The sequence below is a fragment of the Numida meleagris genome, chromosome 5, assembly GCF_002078875.1.
Source record: "Numida meleagris isolate 19003 breed g44 Domestic line chromosome 5, NumMel1.0, whole genome shotgun sequence".
Taxonomy (NCBI): domain Eukaryota; kingdom Metazoa; phylum Chordata; class Aves; order Galliformes; family Numididae; genus Numida; species Numida meleagris.
In genome coordinates this window covers 17,381,526-17,403,531 of record NC_034413.1, presented here as the reverse complement: position 1 = coordinate 17,403,531, position 22,006 = coordinate 17,381,526, and the positions used below count along the sequence as shown (strand labels likewise).

The 22,006-nt window shown below is 42.1% G+C and overlaps 1 protein-coding gene across 9 annotated transcripts in view; it reads right to left on the bottom strand.

Moving 5' to 3' along the window:
* The window catches only part of ARHGAP22 (Rho GTPase activating protein 22), a 149,988-nt gene that overhangs the window by 51,638 nt on the left and 76,344 nt on the right, over nt 1–22,006 (bottom strand). The window contains exon 1 of one of the 9 annotated variants that reach the window (XM_021397814.1): nt 6,207–6,512. The exons of the other annotated variants lie outside the window; for them this stretch is intronic. Coding sequence (XP_021253489.1) covers nt 6,207–6,258 — 52 coding nt within the window. The 5' untranslated portion in view covers nt 6,259–6,512. Of the gene's footprint in view, nt 1–6,206; nt 6,513–22,006 lie in introns of those variants that run through there. 9 annotated transcript variants of the gene reach the window in all.

Here is a 22,006-nt window from a genome sequence, read left to right as displayed (position 1 = left end):
GCCTTGCCAATCTGGTCTCTGCTGTACTATCCAGTTGCACCTAAGAGAGATTTAGACTTCCGGAGAGGAGATTTTGTAATTCTCTTCTCTTGTTTAAATTAACTTTGGTGATACGGGTACACAGGTATGAAAATATTACAGAAAAACGATTACAAAGAGTGCGCATGTATGCAAATACATACATGAAAACATTCTGTGCTTGCAGATGTTCTAAGCCTGTCCATGTTAAAGTCTAAATATTAGCAAAGTCTGATTTCCAAAAGGAGGTGCAGCATAAATAGCTCTTCATATCATATACATTATACTAATACTCAACTTCTTCCAATCCAGTTTTGTTACTCCTCTGTCCAATTACAGATCTCCAGTACAGTTCAGATCAGAAACAGTAACATCACTGCAAATAATCTTATAACAAGGACATGCAAATGGAAATTATTTTGGTATATGTTTAAATTAAAAGAAATCACATATGTTGCACTGCTTGAATACTTGTCACAGAAATAAACACCAGTGTTTCGGTTTTAACTAAGGAGAAACAGGCACACAGAGGTTAAAATTATTTCCTAAGGTTATATTGCACATCAGCAGGAAAACGCTTACTCTGTTCTAAAAAAAACAGTTTTCAAATTCCACAGTGTGAAATTCCTACATACCAATGCAGAACTGAGATACAGGGATACTAAATTATTTGCAGGATGGTATTGGCTAGTGAGTAGCAGAGCCAGAAATGAAAAACAAATCTACTCCTTCCAGGCACCTTGGAGTAACCCAACACTGATCATCACACAGAAAGGAATACTGTATGAAGGTCTATGGGATGCAAATGCAAAGTCAACATCAGTCCTAGAAAGCAGAAAGCAAAAAATGAGATGGAGCAAGCTGAACAGCATGAAAATTGCTCCCCCAAGCACAGGAAGGAAGGGCCACTTACCCACCAAAGCAGTGCTTTTAAAGGAGGAAAGCCACATTTAGAAATTAGAAATGTAGTGTGTCTTGAAAAGCTGCTCCCTCAACTCAGCAGCCCCAGTGGTTGCCTGGCACATCCTCTACTTGGAGAACTTTAACTCGCATGCTGAAGTCACTGATCTCTCAGCAGTGAACGCATGGCTCCCTGAGAGGCACAGCGGTGCGTTGGCCAGCTCTGCCTCTGAAGCACTGCGTTTCTTGGCAGTCTCTTTGGCTGGTGAATCCCAGAGCCCTGTAGAGAGAGTGGCCCGGATCCCACCAGTGCCTAGATACTGGCTGGATAAAGCTCCAGTTCCACTCAGATTTTAATACTGATGAGGGATGCTTGCACCAGAGCCACATGGCTCTGCAAGTTTTTTGCTGAATTACAGCCATGTCTCTCTGGGGCCAAGCCAGTTCCTTTCACACCCACAGGCCCAAGGAACCCAGAATTCTGCTTCCTAGAGTCACCAACTGCTCAACAGTAGCATGCATCCACAACCCACTCTGTCTGGGGGTTCATCTACCAAAACTTGCTTTGATTCCAGATACATCGTCATGTGTTGCACCTCACTACATTGCCAGAGTATGGAATTAATTCATTTGTAGGGCTTTTAAGGCTAATTTCTTGGTGAAATATTCCTGGAAAATAATACCCTGCATGGTTCAAGAAGTAACAGTTATCCAGTCCCGTTTTCTGCCTCATCATGAGGCTTTTGTCCTGTTTTCTTCACTAGAGCAACGACCATATACATGGAAAAGGAACTTAATAAAATAGACAGGGTCATACCACACTGTCTGTGCTGCAGAGTAGGAAATAAAGCTGCACCGTGACCCCTAGGTCCCTCTAACAATGAAGCTACCCCGTTGCTGTTCCCTCAGCTCTACTAGGTTGAACTGGTGATTCATGGCTGACCACATAAAGTACTAACACAAAAGCAAATCATGAGGGCTCCATTTCAACACGATTGTCAGATGTGGAGTACCTTCACCTCCAGTCCTGGTCTCTACTCCCCTCAAACCACAATGTTGTAGGGCTTGAACACTTCTTTTCACTGAGACAGCCTCTTCCCAATGCCCATAAAATCATCCACACTGCAACTACATCAGAGGAGGAAGAAAATCCAGCCCAGGGAATAGGTGATACAGCAGAACTCAAGCCTAAATCTTGCTTCCAGTATGGTCACTGCTGGGGGTCTACCAAGAGAGAAGCTCTGAGCATAGCAACAGAACATATTTAAAGTCCTATAGCTCGTTATCATGCAAAGAGACCCAAGCAGCAGCCATCAAACACCCTGATGTTGCTGGGTGTGCTCTGTTCTTCCCAGGCAGCAGTCAACAGTTCCTCCCGGAGCAGCAGCCTGTTTGCTGCATGTGGCATCGTCCTCAGCAACCTCATTTTCTAAGCATGAAGAGGAAGCCCACAACATTAAAGAACGCCCCCTCCTTTGAAGTTGAGATTGTTTGGCTTGCCTGGCTACAAACAAAAGCAATGTCTTAATCATCCAGCTTTGAAGTCTTATAAATCTACAGCTGCAGCAAAGTAAGAACCAGTTGGCAATAAAACATGCAATATTATTATTATTTTTGAATTAAAGAGGAAAAGGCTTCGCCAGAGCTGAAACTTCTTTTTCTCCACTAGAAGTCAAGGGTAAGTGAAAATCAACAGTGACTCACCAGATCAGAGAAAATTCTAACTGTATGACATTGTACACTCCAATTTTGAATAGTTGTGAGCCAGTGCTCAGTGGACGGCCAAAGACAGACGGAAATGTTAATGTAGGAGGGCTTAGGAGAGAACAGTGGGTTTTAACAACAGGCTGCAGGTGGTGATAAATGTTTTTCATTGTTTTGATGTCTTGTTTAATGTGGGTGGGGGTGTAACTGTTCGGAGTTTGATGTTGCTAAATACTGGCAATAGGGGAAACAAGTGAGTCGTTACTTGTGTCTTTCCAGAACCTGTCATTACTGTAGTTTTACCAGAGGAGTAGGAGTAGGCTAAGGATGCATCACCAAATGAGACCTTTGGGAAATCTTCATAGGAACAGCACAGTTTACAAAGCAAAACATGAGAGAACGCTGTGCTTTGGCTTACCTGTGCTATTTCAGGGGTATCCCAAAGCTCTCTCAACTTCCCCACAAAAAAAAAAAAAAACACCACACAGAGAGCTAATCCAAAAGGCTTCCTAGCCTGGCCTGCTAATGAAGAGAAAAAAATGGAGCACAGTGAGACTAAAGGTCACTTGAGGGGAAACAGTCTTCAGATAACATAGAGCTAACCTTGTCCAAAAATCTAAGAGTGGAAACCTTGCACTGCCTGAGATTTCAGGCAACGTGATTTGGGGAATCACGTCCTAGTTCCCAGCTCTACTGGCCACTTCCTGTATCGATCTGGAATAGTTCCCTTATTAAGGCTGAATCCCACATGACCAATATTTCTGGCCACAACTTTGTTCACAGCCCAGCTCCAGTCCCTAGGCCATCTGAACCTGTGGGAAAGAGATCATACACAGACATCACTGCTCTTGCTGGTTTGCTCTTTTGTTCACAAGCACAGAGAACAGTAAGCAAGGACAGACCCACTGGAGCCTGTGGCTACCATAGCTTTTATGCAACTGTACTTTTGATGCTATGCCTAGGGCACTCCATAATCAGTTAATGCCTTTTTAACGACCACGTTTATTTACTGGGAAGAATGGAAATCTCCCTACTTAGATCACAGTAAAAAAAAAAAAAATCTGCAAATGCAGTGCTTTCTGGAAAGGAGCTACAGGGGATTGCCTGAAGTCACTGAAAGGGAAGTGCCTCAAAAACTATCAGGAGTCCAATCTGTTCAAAGCAACATGGGTGACAGATGCTGAACTGCTCATGGATACACCCAGCTACCTCAGTACTCCCTACCTCAGCACATCAGTTCTGCCTCAGTGATTTGGTACTTCCCTTCCCAGGTTGTCCTGGAAACAAGGGGAGGAAGGTTAGCACAGAGCAGAACAAACACCAGAACAGTACAGGATCCCCAGCATGCCTGGACCAGGAGAGATGACAGCATGCCAGACAGATTTCACAAATCAAAAAGATTTTGGTGGAAGCAGGCTCAGAGAGGCAACACCCTGTACCCTCTTTGGTCCAGAAAGATGCTTTTAGGAAAAATCTATTTGGGGTGCTCAGTTAGCTTAAGGTTTTCCTGGTGGTAATAACTCACTGAGGTTATGTCTGGTTGCTTTAGGCTAAGCCTGCCTCAGCAACATTTTAAGATTCCAATTTAAGTCCATATTGATTCTGATTTTAAAATGATCATTTCTTAGCCCCTGTTCCTTGCACAGGCTGGGTACCAAGCTGTTCCTCCCTTTCTCCCTGCACACACAAGTCATCCTCCCCAGGATGAGCTACAGGGCTAGGCAGATCACAGCAGCTGCACTATGGCACTGATGATGGCTCCTAGCAGATGCAGTCCCACTGAGGCCTGACTTACAGCCACAGCTTATACTCCCATCTGCTGCTTCATGGGGCTGAGTCCTCTCACGCAGCAACATCTTCTCCCAAGGATGCCAAATCCTTGCAGCAAAGCAGCAGTGAGTAGCAGCTCTCTAGGCAAAGGATCAAGCAGTGAGTGACTGCTCCCCAGATTCCAAGTGTAACCCTTAGAGCCACACTGACTTATGCTGTATGTATAATGCTTAGCTCCAAGCCTCCACACCCTGTTGTGTCTAATACATCACAGTTTCTTACCACAGTCGGGCCGGGAACAGCCTACAGCCAACAGACACCATTCAGTAGGATGCACACACCCCATCGTAAAAGGCATCAGAACTAAATAATTATCTTCAGGTTGCATCTGACAGAATAGCCTTACCTTTTCTGGCCATATAACAGCCCCTTCCTGCAATGCCTACTTCATACACAAGTAGGGCAGGCACCTCTTATCAGCATCTATCTACAGAGACCCTGCTATCATGACACATATAGTAAGGGAAAGAATTACCACTCAGGCAAGTGCCTGAAGCAGAAGAGCAAATAGAGGGAGCAAAAAGCGTCCTATGCCCCCTTGTAGACTGGTATATACATGTATGTATACAACAAAACTCTAAAAAAAAGCAAATGAATTAAGATATATTTTTATATCCATCTTTCTAATAAAAACTTTGTTGGTATGATTATATCCTTAAAAAATCCTAATGATTGTGTAAATTTGTGTACACACACACATTTGTTTTTCTCAGTAAAATATTGAAAGTTGGTGCCAGCGACTACAAGTCAGCTGAACTCAATTCTCACGTCTTAACTGTTAGCACTTCCTGTGCAATCCCATTTTAAATAAGAATCCTTCAGGAAAAAAAAGAAAATAAACGTGCATTCCTGCAAAACCTTTTCTTCAGCTTGAAACCTGAAATGAAAACCTGCACTTCCACCTTCTAGCAATGCCTCAGGAATGATTTTTAAGGAAAATTCACAACATAAATCCTTAGCCAGGTAAGCAAGTCAAATCCGTCAGATCCCCTTGAGTGATACATGTCTCAGCTACAAGTAGCCCCTTTTCCCTTATGCAGAACCCTTATTTGGACTGCTGACTAGAAAAATTTCACAGTAAAGAGACACACAACAGAACAAGAAAAATACAAGGAACGTGTTTCTCTATTAGGAGTTAATCACATTGTTAATTTTTATAGTGCTAGAAGCAAACCGCTCTCAGTTTTGTATCTACCTGGAAGTAGAACAATCACCTTTCCTGGAAAAGCCCACACAGCAAACACAACAGCAAGCTAAAAATCTACACAAAATCATGCACTTAGGTAACCCTGCAAACAAAAGATGCTAGGAGGAAGCAAGCATTTCCTTCATTCAGTGCCATTAAAGTTATTATTTCACTGCAGATGAAAAAAAATCTTTTTGTCAACAAAAATAAAAATACTGGAGCATTACCCAGCTGCCTACCTAACTTATCAGGAAAAACAAATACACACAGATTCTGCTCCTGTCTGGTTCTGCATTAGATATTCTATCCCCATGCAAAACATATGCTCCATGTTTAAAGGGTTAAGCAATCTCTCGCTTAGTCGGCTTTAGTGAATGTAAAATGCTAGATAATAACATACAGTGTATCTTGAACCAAAAATGTGTACAGCATAATAAAACCCCTGTGCTAACCGACTGGCAGTATGAATAGATCCATTCCCACTGCTTGTTAATTCAAAATAAATCCTTTACTGTAATTTAAAGCAAAACAGACAACACCAAATAAATACACCAAAAAGATGACTTACCCTTTCGGAGACACTTGCTTTTCTTAAGGTATTTAGCTGTAAAAAATGGCATGGCTGCAACACTAAGGTTTCAGCCAAAGCTGACCTTTTATTACCAAGTGCTAAAAGCAGAATGACTGGACCAAAGCGAGAAAGCAAATTATTATACCAGATCTTTAAAATGTTCAATGATGAGCAAGGGGAATTCAGAGTGGGATAAAGTATGTCAAGTTGCACGGTGGGGATTGCAGATATCTTTCTGCTCATTAGCACTGCTGTTTGAGTTATTTAAAGTGTGCTCGGGGGAAATGAGGACAATTTCCATGACAATATGTGCAATATCATATAAGGAGGAAGCATTATTTTCAGGCAGAACTTCTGCATTACTCAGCTGCTACAGCAACCAACAATATGCTGAGAAGGGAAAAAACCCATCAGGTTTGGATAACGTAAAAACTTGTTTCTATTAACTAATTCTTGTCCAGAATGAAAAATGAATTGCTATAAAACTCTCATATCATGTTAGTGGGCTATCCCCTGATTTTGTCCTTATGCATTACTAGGGAAAAAAAAGAAAAAAAAAAAAAGGAAGCCTTGCTAAGCAGTTAAATCATCAGGAGATTTTCAGTCCAGGTAGTAATCCCACTACTCTATGACTCAGTTTCCCTGTCTTTTAAAGAGGGGTGACAATGCTGTCACATTTGCATTTGTAAAAATTTTTGAGGCCTTTGGGCAGTGGGTACTAAGAGAAGAACAAGTGCTTTACCTCTTTGCTTTGTACTTTGTGACCACGGCTGGTTATTTTCCCTCACACTGCCATACTGCTTTGAAAGATCAAAGACCACCAAAATATCTCCTGCTTTTATTCAGCCAAGATGATCCACCCTGGAAATTCAGTCTTGTTGCTTCTGCTGCCTTCCTGAAGAACTTAAAGCAGCTTGATGCTGACATCATATCCTTTCTAATTGCATAACGTTGGGGCAGGACACTTAAAGGCAATGGCATTTACCCATACCAGTGCTCCTCCCAGACATCCATCCAAACTTCACTCAGCTGCAGCTACTGCCTGGCACAGTTTCTCTATGCCTCAAGTCAGCTTGGGTGTATCGACCAGAAGATGAGACGACACTCTCTCAAGCCCAGGAACTTGTCATGGAAAAATGTGTAAAAGCAAAAGATCTGAATTTCCATGAGTGTTTCAGCTCTTGGCTTTTACTACTTCCAGTCTTTGGTATACTACCAAGTCATCACTGCACTGAGATGCAAGTAAACCAGTTGCCTGATGGAGGCAACACTTATAACCTCTTGCATAACTGGATTTGAAGTCAGCCTTCTAGACTACCAAAGCAAATAATCTAAATGTAACTAGTACTATTAGTATAATATATAAGAATACCTAACACTATAATGAAGACTGTATAAACTAAGGCTGCACTGCATGACATAGAGAGCCAGTAGTAGGGCTTTCTCTTGAATTACTTGTTGTCAGTGCGCAAATACCTCATTCTGGAAAGCCAAGTTTCCTCCATACTCAAGGAAAATTCATTCTGCAAGCAATCTGAAAAATTTTATCACAGTTCAGCATTCATAAATCCTGCAATGCTAGATACACGTCATTGTTACTGCATCTGCATCATCACACCAAGCCAAGTTCCCTTGCCACATCAGTTATGGGTGATTGCCACCTGTGAACCGCTGCAGGCTGGGGTTGGACCCTAGGATGGATCTTGGAGGGGGTTGGGGGAAAGGGTAAGCCAGTTACTGTCCTGCCCTGGGAGGTAGCACAACAACTTCTGCTCCAGAAAACAACAATAATCTTGCTCACATTGATGTGCATGCATCTACAGGAGGTGGCCCTGCTAGGGGATAGGGTTTGGTCCAGATGGTCTCCAGAGTTTCCTTCCAATCTTAACTATTCTGAGATTCTGCATCCATTTCATCCGAGATCAGACAATATTTAGCTGAAACACATTTCTCCTCTGAAGACTAGAAGAAACCACAATGTGTAAGTAGAGAAGGAATTGGTTTACTGAACATAACCTACATTATAATTAATCTGGAAATAATGTCTGATCCTAATATCTCATGTCATCAAATAAAAGAATACAACTCAAAATTTGCTTTCTTATCTAACACTATTATGCAATTCAAATCTTTCCATGGAAACATCCGGGGGAACTTTCTGCTACGACTCATTCCCTCCAAAAGACCCAAATCAGAGATTTATCCTAGAATCTAGTTATTTTGAAGGAGAAACTCAGCATTATCCTCATAGAGTTCATCCTTCGCCCACTCGCCACTTCCTTCCACTGTCATTGTCTGGTACATGGGAAAGGACATAAAGCCAAAAGAGCCCATGGAACATCCCCTTTCTCCTTCAGCTTCCCCTTTGCCAGCCAACATGCTTCCCAGACACTGACAGGCCGAAGCCTCTGCTGAAGTAAATGTGCCTTTTCGCACGCAGTAAATTTAAAAAAAAAAAAAAAAAAAAAAAAAAGAAATACCCAGTTAAACCACAGCACCCCAAGGGAATTCTCTTCTCTGCCAGGGTCAAATTTAGACTAATGCAGTAATCCCTCCCAGCTGCACAGAAAACTGGCCGTTTAATGACCTTGCACAAAATCCTACTGCTTTCAGCTCCAGTACCTCCATGTTCTGCCTCATTTCCAACCCTGTCCTTGGAGCTAAAAGCAGAGGTTGCTCTCCTGTTAGACTTGCAGTTTCCAGAGAGAACTTTGGACTTAAACAAACATTTCTCTCTCTAATCCAGGGCAATGAAGCGCAGGCTCTATTCCACTCCCCACCTCCTGTTGACACAGACTACTCTGAGAGACTCTAAGACCTTGCATCTTCATAACGGGGGAACTGTTTAGTCTTCTCCCTCTGGTATTTTTCTGTTGCTCTGGCACAACCTTTTCTAATGAGCAACCAGAACAGAGAGAGATCAGATGAGAATTTATACCCAGGCAAAAATCTGCAGACACCAAGAACAGGCTGAACTGAATCCAAACCCTTAAATGCATCATTCACCCAGCTTTCAGTCTGCTTCCTATAGTAACACTTTTGGAAAGGACTAGATATAACTGCGACTACAAGAAATCTAAATATTTTTCTGTTACATGTCAACACTCAAAAAACACAAACTGACACTGATGGCAGAGTGCACAGAACATGCAATCTTTGCTGTTAGCAGAGGGCCAGCCAGAGCAGAGAAAAGTGCCTAAGACTCTTAATACTACATTTTCTGTAACAAGTTTCAGTTTTAGGTTTCAAAATGCCTTACTAAGGAAGTCAGCATCCTCTCTCCCATTTTCCAAGATGGGAATCAGAGAAAGGGATCGTGATCTTCTGTACTATTGATAAAAAAAGGAATAAGATAGAGGGACATCCTTCTGGATGTATGTAAGTGACCGACACACAGGGTTTTTGGTTCCGTTTCTCTCTTCTGCAGCCTCTGAAGATGTCACCATTGTAGTGAAACAGTGCAGTGACACACAACAGGCACAAAATCTGTGGCTTTCTGTTAAAGCAGGTAGTTGTGGCCACAAGTTGGAATTTTTCTCCAAGTTACAGTCTTGGGGGACTTTCTGCTGTAATTTCCAACCTGGGTAAAGTTAGCATGAAACCCAAAGAGAACAAAGCAGCAATACTCTTCCTTACTGTTACAACTCATGATGCAGTTATGTAGGAAGACCACATGGCTCTCATATCCTTTAAATGCAAGAGACGCTGGTGACTAGTGGGGCAGCAGGAGGACCTGAGTGCAGCAGATGCCCTTCAGCACCCAGTACCATAGTGGCAGGTGATGGAGAGGCAGCTTCCTCCTCAGTCTCCAAGACCAAACCTGAGGCTAGAAGAGGCCAGGGCTCTGCAGCCCAGCGTGGTGCTTGCCAGTAGATGGCATGGTCCTTAGAGGCAAAAGCTGCCATGCTCTGTGAGTCCTGAAGCAGGAGGGATACCAGTTGACTGCTACAAGGCTCAGCCCAGCCTGCCTCCGTATCAGCTGTTTCTGTTTTATCAGATGGAAAAAGCAAGCTCTCAGGGTGCCCATTTAAAAAAGATTTCTCCTTGCCTGTCCAGCCACAAAATGATGAGGGAGAAATTTCTGTCTGTTGACGATTAGGCCAATAAAAGCTGCCTTTTCTTCTTTCAGCAGCTTAAAATGCAGCCTGCCCTAATACAAGTAGGGTCATTTTAGTCTGTAACCACATACATAAATTGTATCTATAGAACAAAGGAATTTCAGGTCAATTAAAAAGATCCTGTGGCTACAATATTCTCCTGGGAAGATGCCATCTCCATATGCTTATTACAACCACATAAATCCCACCCCCTCACTTGCCTTGAGCAAGTAATTGTCTTTAAAAGCAAGCAAAATAATTATTTTTCCAACATACTTGTCATCATTAATTATGGCCAGATAGCCAAGTAAGAGCTCATGCCTGGGCTTTTAAATGCTTGTAGCTAGTTAGCATGGCTGCCTGCAACATTACTGCTTGTTTGCAGTGTTAACATTAACATACTATGGCTCCATTAAATCAAGGCACTCACTGATAAGCTAAGGCTGATTCATTTGCAGAACACTAAGATCTTTCATGTTCATCTGTCCCACCGCAGAACAGGTTTTAAGGGCTGCACAGTTTATGCCTGCACTATGGGCATATTCAAGCAGCACTGGCTGTGTTTCTGAAGTCATGTTCAAGGAAATGTGTTCCAACAAAGTAAGGATTTACAAACTGAAAGCTGGAATACGCGATTTTGCCAGAAGTCCGCTGAGTTACAGGCCTGTCACTGCCCCTTGGCCACTTATACAAAACCCTGTGGCTGTAGTCTGTAAATATCTGATATTAACTTCTATAAATAAATAAATAAATAAACAGTAATGCAATCTATGGCCTGGCTCTGTACTTCTCACTGAAACAACTCTCCCGCTGAAGCTGACGGGAATTTCCCTGCATAAAGATTACAGAATTTGGCTCACCTTTCCTTTCTCCTTTAGTTTAATGGGTGAGGGGGAAAAGCAACAGACTCTACGTATCTTGTGTGTCTCTTTTTCTCTATTCTGCTTAGAGGGCTTCTTAAGTTGAAGAGCAAAGCGTTGAACAACCAGTTGATACACGTCATTTTTAAATGACATGTCTTTGAAATAGCAATGACTTGTTTGTCATCTAGCTCACATAGAATCCGGCCTCTGAATCATTGCCACCCCAGGCTTCCACAAATTTCAGTTGACTAACTCATGAGACTGGCTTCCAACCATCATTATTATTTATCTTCAGTTTCTGAGCCTTCATAGTTCCTATTTGGTAGCTTAAAGCAGTAAAAATAATATATATAGGTTTTTTTTATTAATTAAAGCTACAAGTTTTACATAGCCATGGTACTCAGAATTAGGATTTTTAAAGGAATACACACACGATGAGACATATTTAAATCCAGGCCTAAGCATTTCTGCCATCTGAGCAAGTAGTCTGTCTTTATGACCTTTGTAAAGTCAAATCTCAAAGTAGGTGGATTCAGGTTTTCTGAACAGTCCAGAGCCAAGTTTTTGTGTCAGGCTCCCTTGTAAACATGCTAAAGAATCCTTGCCCTCCCTCCTCACTCAGGATCTCAACATACACCAGTCCAGCCCACATCTCAGCCACAGCAACATACAGCCATCGCTAAGCTGCTTCGTCTCCCTGTGATGCTAGGATTTTTAAGGGGAAGTTGTATGTTTCTCTAAAGTGCAGTAACCTGTATTCCTATGTGATTGTTCCTATGAAATTTGAGAGTAACATGCTCAAAAGAGTGGGGGACTAGCAGCTCAATAGTTACCCGTATCCTTACAGCAAAGGCCCTTACATCACTACTGCACTTAGTGTGGGACTTCACAATTGCTTGCAGATCAGCACAGTGGAGAGAGAAGTGCCATATGTTTGCAACAAAAAGTTTATATATAGATAAGAGGGCTTGTCATATTCTTCAGAAGTGACAAATGAAATTATGTAGGTACCTAAAACAAAATGAGGACAAAAACATAAGTACGGCACTAAGTATGAAATCTACAGTGCTTAGTTAGAACATACTGATAGAGTAATACACTTTTACTCTGGAACTGAGTACAAAGTGCTTTCAGTGACACGAGGTAAAAGAGGACAGAATAAATCACTGTAAACCTGCAAGCATTAGGAGGAGAGGGAAGGAGCCTTTGCTTATATCCTCAGCACAGGTGTAATTCCACTCCTAGTCCTCCTAGCCAAAGAAGTTTAGCACAGATGTCTCCACTCTCTGCCCCAAACAGGATAATGGAAACAGACAGGGATATGAGAGCCAAACAAAAAGACTGTATGTGCAACATATGCTAGTAGCACAGGTTCTGTGCAGGCATCTTCATCCTGGAGCTCCACAGCCACAATCACCCTCTATCACCACACAGCCTCTTGCTGCATCCTCCAGCACTGCCAGTTACCAAGAGTCACACACACAGCCTTGCCCCATGTGTGCCATCAAGAGGATGGAAGTCCGAGGCAGCAGTTAAGAGAAAGGCTCTTTCTCTCCTTGAAGTGATCTCTCATTTTCATCCCCATTACACAACTGCTGCTCCAGTCCCTCAAGCGTACATAATGCAGCATGGTGATCCCAGCCTCACCATGATAACCACCTCAGGTTTTTAGAGGCAAAGGAAAAGAGAGTAATAAATGGTACAATGCAAATCAACCACTTACTGAATTTCAAAGCTGCCTTTAATTACAATTTCTTCCCGTTTCCTCGGGTGTTTTGAGTACTGCTCTAAGTAAGTCACACTGGTAAACAGAGTCCTTATCATCTTGTTATGCTCATTCAAGTACCTCATGTCTGCCTTGACAACTCACTGGCTTCAAGAAGCTGAAATCTAGGCTACTGCCCAGCTGGGACATCAAGGTGCTAATACCTTCAGTATTTGTATTTCCACACCCCTCCACTGGGCAGGAGGCTGAGACAAAACTTCTCCCTTTAAAATAGAAGCACAAGGAAACAAACAGTGCAGGTTCCCATCATAAGCCAAAGGGTTAACATTGCTGCTTGTCTGTGACCTGACCCCCACTTTAGCCCCAAGTCTAGACCAGAATCCCTTCTGCTCAGACGATTCTTTCTCAAAACAAGGACTCAACATACGGCTTTCTCTTTCTCCCTACCTGAGCTGACAGTAGGAAAACACTCTCTCTTCAGAGCAGTCAGTTACAATAGTAATTGTCCCAACCAGAACACAGGCCAATTCAGTCAAATTAAAGCTGCCTTTACTTCAAGGTGCAGCAGGGGAAATAAATATAGTAATGACAGCGGGTCACATTCTCAGTAGGCAGAAGTCAGTCAGATCTTATGATATCAGCAAAGCCTAATTTACCTAAAGCTGAAGATCTGTCCCCATTTCTTTCCTGTGCATAAACTACAGATGAAAGCTTTAGACCAATTACATAAGCTCCAGAGCTACATTTACACCAGGAGGATTCCCAGGGATGATGCAGGGATAGCAGCCCAGACCAAAGAAGTGCTCTAGCATGCCTACAGCTTAAATTAACAAAGCTGAAGATATACTGTCAAAACTTATCCCTCAGTCCACACTAAGCAAAATCGTTATGTGAAGACAGATAACTGATACCTAACTGCTGGCAGATATTCTGCTAAGGCAGTTCTGTGTACTAGAGACCACAAAGGAGTATTGTAATGTACAGTCAGCTTCAGGATCTGCTACACAGAGTCATCTCCACAATAGAACAGAGCCAAAAGAAATGAAAATGAAAGCTCTGCAACTGAAGAAAAAAAAAGAAAGGAATAGAAAAAAGCATTTGAAGAGGTGACCAGAGGAGACCAGAAGTGTTTCTTAATTCAGTGCAAATAAGTTTGACCAAACTTAAAACCACTTAAAATACAAAATTTTGCACACATTTCAACCTTCTTTTTTTCTGCTGATGTATGTGTTTCTCATAGAAAAGCTAATCAACAGCAAAATAAAAGTTAAACAAAAGCAATAAGTATAAAGCTAAATGAAAAAACACTTGGTTTAGAAGTCAGCAAACTGTCTTGGGATGACCCAAAATGATTTTTTTTGTAGTTGCTTTGCTGAAAAATAATTTAAACTTCTCTAATTTTCCCAAGGAAGCCTAAACCAATATCTTTTCCCAAATTTCCCCCCTGAAGATCATTATTTTCCTAGAAAAAAAGACATAAGTAAGGAAAAAAAAAAAGAATTTTGCTTTTTTAAGTGTCTCTGGATGGAGCCCTATGAGTTCTCCTCTGCTCAGGAAAGACTCTGCAGCTGACACTGTTAAAGGGGCTCAGATAGCTCCTTTCCCAGTGGAGCCTGAGATGGAGAGCAGGAGACATTTACAGTCTCTGTGCTCTGAACTACTTTGATCCATCACCACATAACAGCTCCACCTTCCACACTGCCAACTTCACTGATAAGGACTGTCGGCATCTTGGTAATTCTGTTAGTGTAGTTGGGTCCATTGGTGTGACTGCACCATAAACGTCGGACTCCCTTTCAGAATGGAGACAACTGCTCCAAAAATGTTTTTCTACCCTCTAAATCTAGATTATTTGCTTTGCTTTTTCTTCCACATTCCTCCAGTACACGTACACAGCGAGGTTTCAGAGTACAGCACCAGGATGTCAGCACCTTCTGCCCTGCTGTTAATGGCTCTGAGCCACAGCTGGCTATTTTTAGGAGCTCCAAGTGTGCTGCTGCAGCCATGAAGTGTGAGAAAACTTTCTGGAGTCATCTTTTTTCCTCAGATGTTTTACAATACACTAACTAGAGCAACTATGAGTAAGTAGTACATCAGCTGAATATGCTTCAGACTTCCTATCTTGACGTTGTACAGTGGCTGACAGTGCAAAACAAGCACCCTGGTGCACTGTCTACCCGCCGCTGATGGTCAAGGAGCCACTGCAGAAGCCACTGCTCATCCACAGATGTCACTGCTGAAAGTGTCCTCAGCACTGTTGCAAAAGGAGCAGGGAACAAGATGGCTCTTGGATCAGAGCATCAAGCCTAAGGCCAGTGGCCAATTCCAAGTCTGGAAATGCTGGGAGATGCTAATGGTATTTGGCTCACTCCAGCACCCCACCAAACAGAGCTAAGATTGCTGCTTAGCCTGCAGGACCTAGCACAGCTCTGTCATCTTTACTGGACTCCCTGATTCTGCTGTACTTATCTGTGCACATAACAGTGTGTTTGCTGTTGGGGCACTAAACTGTTCTCAACCTTGCGCTAACTCTACCATAAAGAAGAATCACGGGTTGACAGTGCCTTTGAACAGTGGGATCAAGTTTACATTCCCAGCCAGTACAACATTTCCAGCTAATTATAAACCTTAATGTTATCATAACCTATATTTTTACAAGCAGGCAGAAAGGAAACAGGAATAATTGTGTCATTACTGGCATGAGCCAGACCCCTCATCCAAACAAAGATGTAAGTGATGGGAAGGTGACTAATTAATAGAAAGATGGGAAATGTGACTGATTTCAGAGGCAACACTGGCTTACAAATAGCAAAGCATTTCAGCAAAATGGATTGGGTTGCTGCAATGAGATTATAAAATAAGCAGAGGAGAAAAAAACAAAACAAAACAGCAGGAGGAACATGCTCAGAGCTCATTTGAGTACCATATCCTGTGGCTCCTGGACTCCTTATGCAGTAACTTAAATTGCCTGGAAAACAAACACTGCCAGAGGGACTACAAACTGTCAGAAGGACTCCTTGAAAAGGCATTATTGCACACAGCACACTGAGCTGGAGAAGCAATGTGCAGGAGCCAGGAGAGGGCAGGAAGGCCAACAGAACACCAATTCTGCACTCTGCTGGAACATGGCTTTGTTCCCCTTGCCACAGCTCTCCTTATGCAAGATGGAGAAGATGACAACTTCCTATTTCTGTCTTGCTAAACATGGCAGAAGTTCCACAAAAATTAATGCTGGCTCAGTAAGCTACCAAATCACTGAACAAGGCATGACTGAGCTAGATCAGGCACAGATACAACCACATTTCTGTCAAATTAGTGAGAACACACAATAGAGTTTACATCAGCTTTATGCCAGCTGCAGGAGAAAAGATAACCTAATCCAACATAAAATTGCCATGATATAAGCAGGCCATATCTGAGTCAAAATAAAACTTGCTGTTTAAAGCGTTGAGGGGGTGGGGTGGTTTGTTATTGTTTTTTGTTGTTTGGTTGTTTTTTTCTTTTTAATACATCTGAAACATCAAAATTAATTTATATCAGAAGAGTACTTTAATCAAATGGTTGCATCTTTGTTACTAACAGCTCCAAAATCAAATTAAATTTTCGAAACAGCCTCAGACTGTCAACTGTTCAGTGCACATTAAATCCCTTGAGATAAGACACACAGCATGAGGCTCTAGTCACAGCTGTGCTTCTGGTGTTATATCTACATTTTTGCTTGCATTAAGGTTTACTTCATTCAGATGCATCCAACTTTTCTCTCTCCTTAGAGAATACACCTTGTAATGTTTTATTTAGTGTTCAGATAACATCTTTATGAAGATCAGTAAGTAGGAAAGTGCAATAACATTTAAGATAGTAGAAGTGCTGCAGACCGCAGCGAAGTAGAGCAAAGAATCCTAGACTGGATACAAAGACAAAAATAGCCACTAGAGATATAACCCATTAAAAACAGTATCTTATATTAAAACAATGCTACATTATGGAAAAATTAATCCTGGCAACTGTACGAGATGACAGACAATGGATAATTAGGAAGGAATTTGTATGTGATAAAAGCAGTAAAGAAAGCACTATTTGAGCTGCAAAATAAGAGACCTCACAGCATTAGTACCCTCCCAGCACATTACTTTGCTCTGAGAACCTGCATGTTGTCATAGTACTATACACTGTAGTCCCAGCTGAATGCCTTTCCAGCTGTATGGCAGGACACTTTCCCTGCCACTCGTCTGAATCAACTGATTTTATTGAAACTGTAAAAAAATCTTGATTTCTGTGAACAGCAGAAGTTGTAGTTTTCAATCAAACTACCAGCTGACTAGGACTGAAGGTCCAAGACACTCCCCTCAGCTGGGGCTATGGGCTGGAGACAGAGCTGCCAATGAAAGGAGTGGCTACAAGATGCTGGACAGAACAGGGACACAGCACCCATCGGTCTTAATCCCTGCCACAAACTCAACATATCACCACTTACAGAGAGCAATTCAGTGCACCACTACTCAACCTTTCTGCCTCAGCCCTGTTTCCTGATAACCAGCAATAAGTTCATAAAAGCATATGTGGAAAAGATGACAGGCTTTTACAGCTGTTCTGTTATTATACAAAAAATTAGCAGACTAATATAAGCAGTTAGGTAAAGCTATCCTAGGTTCCTGCAAGGTCACTCCCACCTTTAGCAACCAGGGTTGCATTTTGGACTTACACAAAACACTGTGCTATGGGAAAACAACAGAACAGAAGGATAATGATTCAATGTAGAATACATATTTTTCCAAACTCCAACTACCTTCCTCTTTCCAAATGCCTCTTGCATTTCTCATTAGCCCTCACTAGAAGCCACAACAGGTTCTTGTCTCAGCAGCCTCTCCAGCTTCAAGTGGTGTAACTGGCACAGAGTCAAGCATACTTCCTAATCAACTTTATTAAAACCCTTCATTACAACATGTACGCACCACTTACAAGTTCATGACAAAAAATGAACCTCTAAGGCTCAATTCTTACAATATTAACAAATCAACATGGCACAATAAGAAAAGTATGTCTTAGTAAAAGGAAAAGTCTCCCTTGGGTCACAGTCTACACACCTCATTACTTGTGAGTAGATTCTGCTTTCACGGTATCATTGTACAGTAGGGAACTTGGCATAAATTGCTACTGATGTCCATGGCTTCACTGAATAAGGATTTTTTCCTTCCCTGTCCCTCAAAGCATTCTTTTATAGTGTTTATATTCTTTTATATATATTAAATACATAAACTTTTATTTTTTTATTATTATTATTATTATTTTTAACTCTGTAAGGAAGTATACCTCAGTTTTAAGAGTTGTGCTGATTGTTGTACTTCACTGACCAGGAAGGAGTGCTCCCTCTAAGAGAAGCAAATGACCTCCTGAGAGGTAAGTTCCTGGCCAGTTCCAAGCACACTGCCTGCTGTCTGGATGGACAACGGCTCTGCCTTTTCATGCACAAAGGCCATCAGCATTGCAGAAACTACTGAGGCAATTCCACCCAAAGAGCACCAAAACTGAATTCCCCCTTAATTCACAAAGAGCAGGAAGTCCCTGGATCTTCTCAAAAGCTATTTAAAATACATACATTTGTTGAGAAGTAAATAGATTCTTTCATCCTAATGTCTCTTTCATACTCAGATATTTTCAGGGTAGCTGGCAAACCTAACAAAACTTTCCATTCCCATAGGTGTGGCAATGCTGAATTGGCAACAACCTACGTTACGTGAGCAGCCCAGCACAAGAACTGCGGATAGCCAAAAAGCAACAAGGCTGCCTCTTCTTCTAAGCAGCATGGTTTGCTTTCGAAGCTTGCAATTCAGGGTGTCCAACAGGCCTCAGCAGGAAGCACAAACACGCAGCACACCATGGATAGCCCACAATGTATCAAAGGGGTCTCAGGTCCTTCCGTCTTTCTTGGATTACTCTTCCAATTTTATTCAGACAGCCTCACCAGCAGCAGTCTAAGCACAGCAGTAACAGACTTTCTGAATGATCATATCCATAGATATTTTCATTTGTGTACTGTAGCCAGCAGCTTTCAAGGATTTGCAGACATGCAGGGTCACAGTAACAGACCCAGGACATACCAAACTATACAGTTTGGCATTTCTCCTCAGAACAATCCCATCCAACCACAAATCACTTTGGAGCAGTAAAAAAAAACCCTGTACTCTGAAATTTCTTCCTTTCAGGTGAAAATAATATACCCATGCAATTGCTGCCCACTCTAAGTGATATGGAAAACAACATTCTAGAATGAAAATTGTCTTTTCAAATCATTTCACATATTATTTTCCAAACTTGCAGCCGTACATTAAGAAACTCCAGTCTTTAAAATTCCTTCCCTTAACTTTAGCTTTTTATTTGCCAAAATCATGTGCATCCAATTCTAATGATAAATATTCTTTTTTGATGACAAGCCAAACCTAGACATTCTTTGGACTCAGAGCAGGAAATCCTAGCAGTGACATTTTGCTCACCTTCGATACTCACTGATCCCAACTCCTGTGCTCAAAGCAATATCTGCACTGAAAAAGAACAGAAGTTACATGGGTAGAGCACTTCAAATTGAGACTCAGAGAAGATCAGCTTGAGTCATCTCATTCACTGACGAGTCCTGAAAATACTGTTGTTGCAAGCAAGACTCTAAAAGCTCCTAGATGATGCGGAGTGGTATTGGGATTCAAACTTGTCAGGGAACTCTCTCCTGGAGACAGCAACCTAACCCCTCTATTCACCCCAGCTTCCTTGCTTCTGTCTCAGCTGTCTCATGTACATCAAGCATCGAAAGTGGTGTGGGAATAGCCGAAAGAGAATGAAAAATAAATGAAGGGATCTCTATTAATAACAGCTGAGAGGAATATATGACACAGACCAAGTTAGATCCAGAAGAGTGAGAAAGGGCAGCCTGGGCCTTGGCATGCCAACAAAGACTTAACATTCCGAGAAAGAAACTTGGAATTAAGCACACTTTAAAAATAAATAAATAAACCCAGTCATTTCTGAATCTCTCTCTGATGGCTGCAGTTGCAATGCTGAATCTCTACCCACAGCAATGCATCTGGCTTCCAGCCAAAGGTTTCAAAGTCACAGGGATGTTTTTCCCCTCCTCCCTAGCTGTCCATAATTTTTAAACATTCCCACAGCCGTGAAAGAAACGATAGCTAGGAGGAAGCAATGCTTGGGCACCCAGGGACTGCTCTCTCACATTTCCTCACAGCTGGAATTCCTCGTAGACTTTGGCACAATTCCTTGCCACCGCCTTGTCTGCTGGGCTGCCCTTTGAATGGGTGCAGCTATCTGAACAGATCAGGACTATTTCTAATAGGGCAAATACTGGATTTTCCCATAAGCTAACATGAAAACAGGCAGCTGTTTCCAAGTGGAAAAAAAAAAAACAAACCCAGCAAGTCTATTTGGAGTTGAGGACCATAATTCAAATGAACAAATAGTTTGTTACAGATTTCAGTTTGTCAGTGAAAAGCTGCACTTCAACCACCTCGACACCATTTTCCTTATTCACATGCCCTCTAACTCACAAAACTAACTTGATTGAGAAGTTCACTTTGTGGCAACTTTGATAACATGGAGAGGCAAGAAGAGTAGTCAGCCGTCCTGGTTGCCACCCAAGGCTCCCAGTCTGTAGACAGCTCACAGCCTTCTGTGTGATTTAACTTCAAAACACAATGCAATGTGGTGGCGCTCAACCACTCATCCAGATGGGACAAAACACCTCTTTCAGAAGCCCTTAAGCATTGTATCCCCCTCTCAAATCCTTATCATGCAATTACAGATCTATCACATAATAGGTATGTGTCACACAACAGTGACAGATGACATAACGGGATTTGGACATATCAATTCATAAGCAGGAATTCCATGCACGTTCCAACACATCCATACATGTGCCCCCACTGCATACACAGGAGGAGTTAGAATTTTGTTCACGCAAAAGATTTCCTCTTTCCACATACTGGGAAAAAAAAAAAGTGATCCGTGGAGCCTCTGGGTAGGAGCGCAGCAGGGATAGGACTACCAGAATAACTCATCTAAACCTCGACCCACTTCCTTTCCACATCTGAAGAACCACCAACAAATAGGACGGTAGGGGAATGTTCTGGCCTGTGCAGTGTATGCTTGGCATCCCTGGATTAATCTTTTTGAAACCTCAGGCTGTCCTGACCGTTTAAGAAAGCTGTAAATACAGGATGAAATGCCCTAAATTAATATGCTTGTCCAAACTGTGAATATTTTTACTATGGCTAAAGAAAGTAGATTTCTTTTCCCCCTCAGTTTTCAGGAAATAACTGAATTTAACTTGCTTATTTACATGCCACTACACAATTTGCCTCTCAGATTATGCCTCAGACTTTGACTTTCTCATCTTAGGTTATGAACTCAGTGCCTGAGATGTGCTGAGGAATGGTTCATAACTCCACTGAAACAGCTGGCACTGATGCCACAGCTAAAATTTCAGCAATAACAGAACTCCATTGTGGTGCATCACTCCAAATACAAAGCCGTAGTGGAAATATAACCACGGCAGTAACTAAACGTGTTCACCGAGTCTGGGCCCCAAAGTGCTAGGTGCTGTCCAAACATGCAACTGGCAGTCTGCTGTCTACTACTTAGAGGTAACAAGTGGCTGAGACAAACAACAACTAAAAATAGTGCAAGGAAGGAGCGGTAGCTAACGAGGATATGCACAGCATTTTTAGACCACAGGAAGAGACGGTCCATGCCCTGCAGAGCTAATCACAACAGACTAGAGAACGGGCAGGCAGGGAACTGCAGACAGACAAAGGGAGCAGTGTGCTCACAGTTGCACAATAGGCACCAGCAGTAGGAACTCATTGCTCCGTTCTTCATCATACACCTCCCCTACCCACAGCATGGACCCCTGCCATACAAACATACACATTCCCAGCAGATCTACTCATTGTTTTATAAACCACCTAACTCAGGTTTGCTGAGCAGCGCGTGCAATTAACTTCTGCAAATGCCTTTTGTGACCTCTGCAAATTAAACACTATACCAAGGGGTTGGAAGGTGTCTCTACTAAACTTACATATCAAAAGAAAATATAAATGACTACTTTGA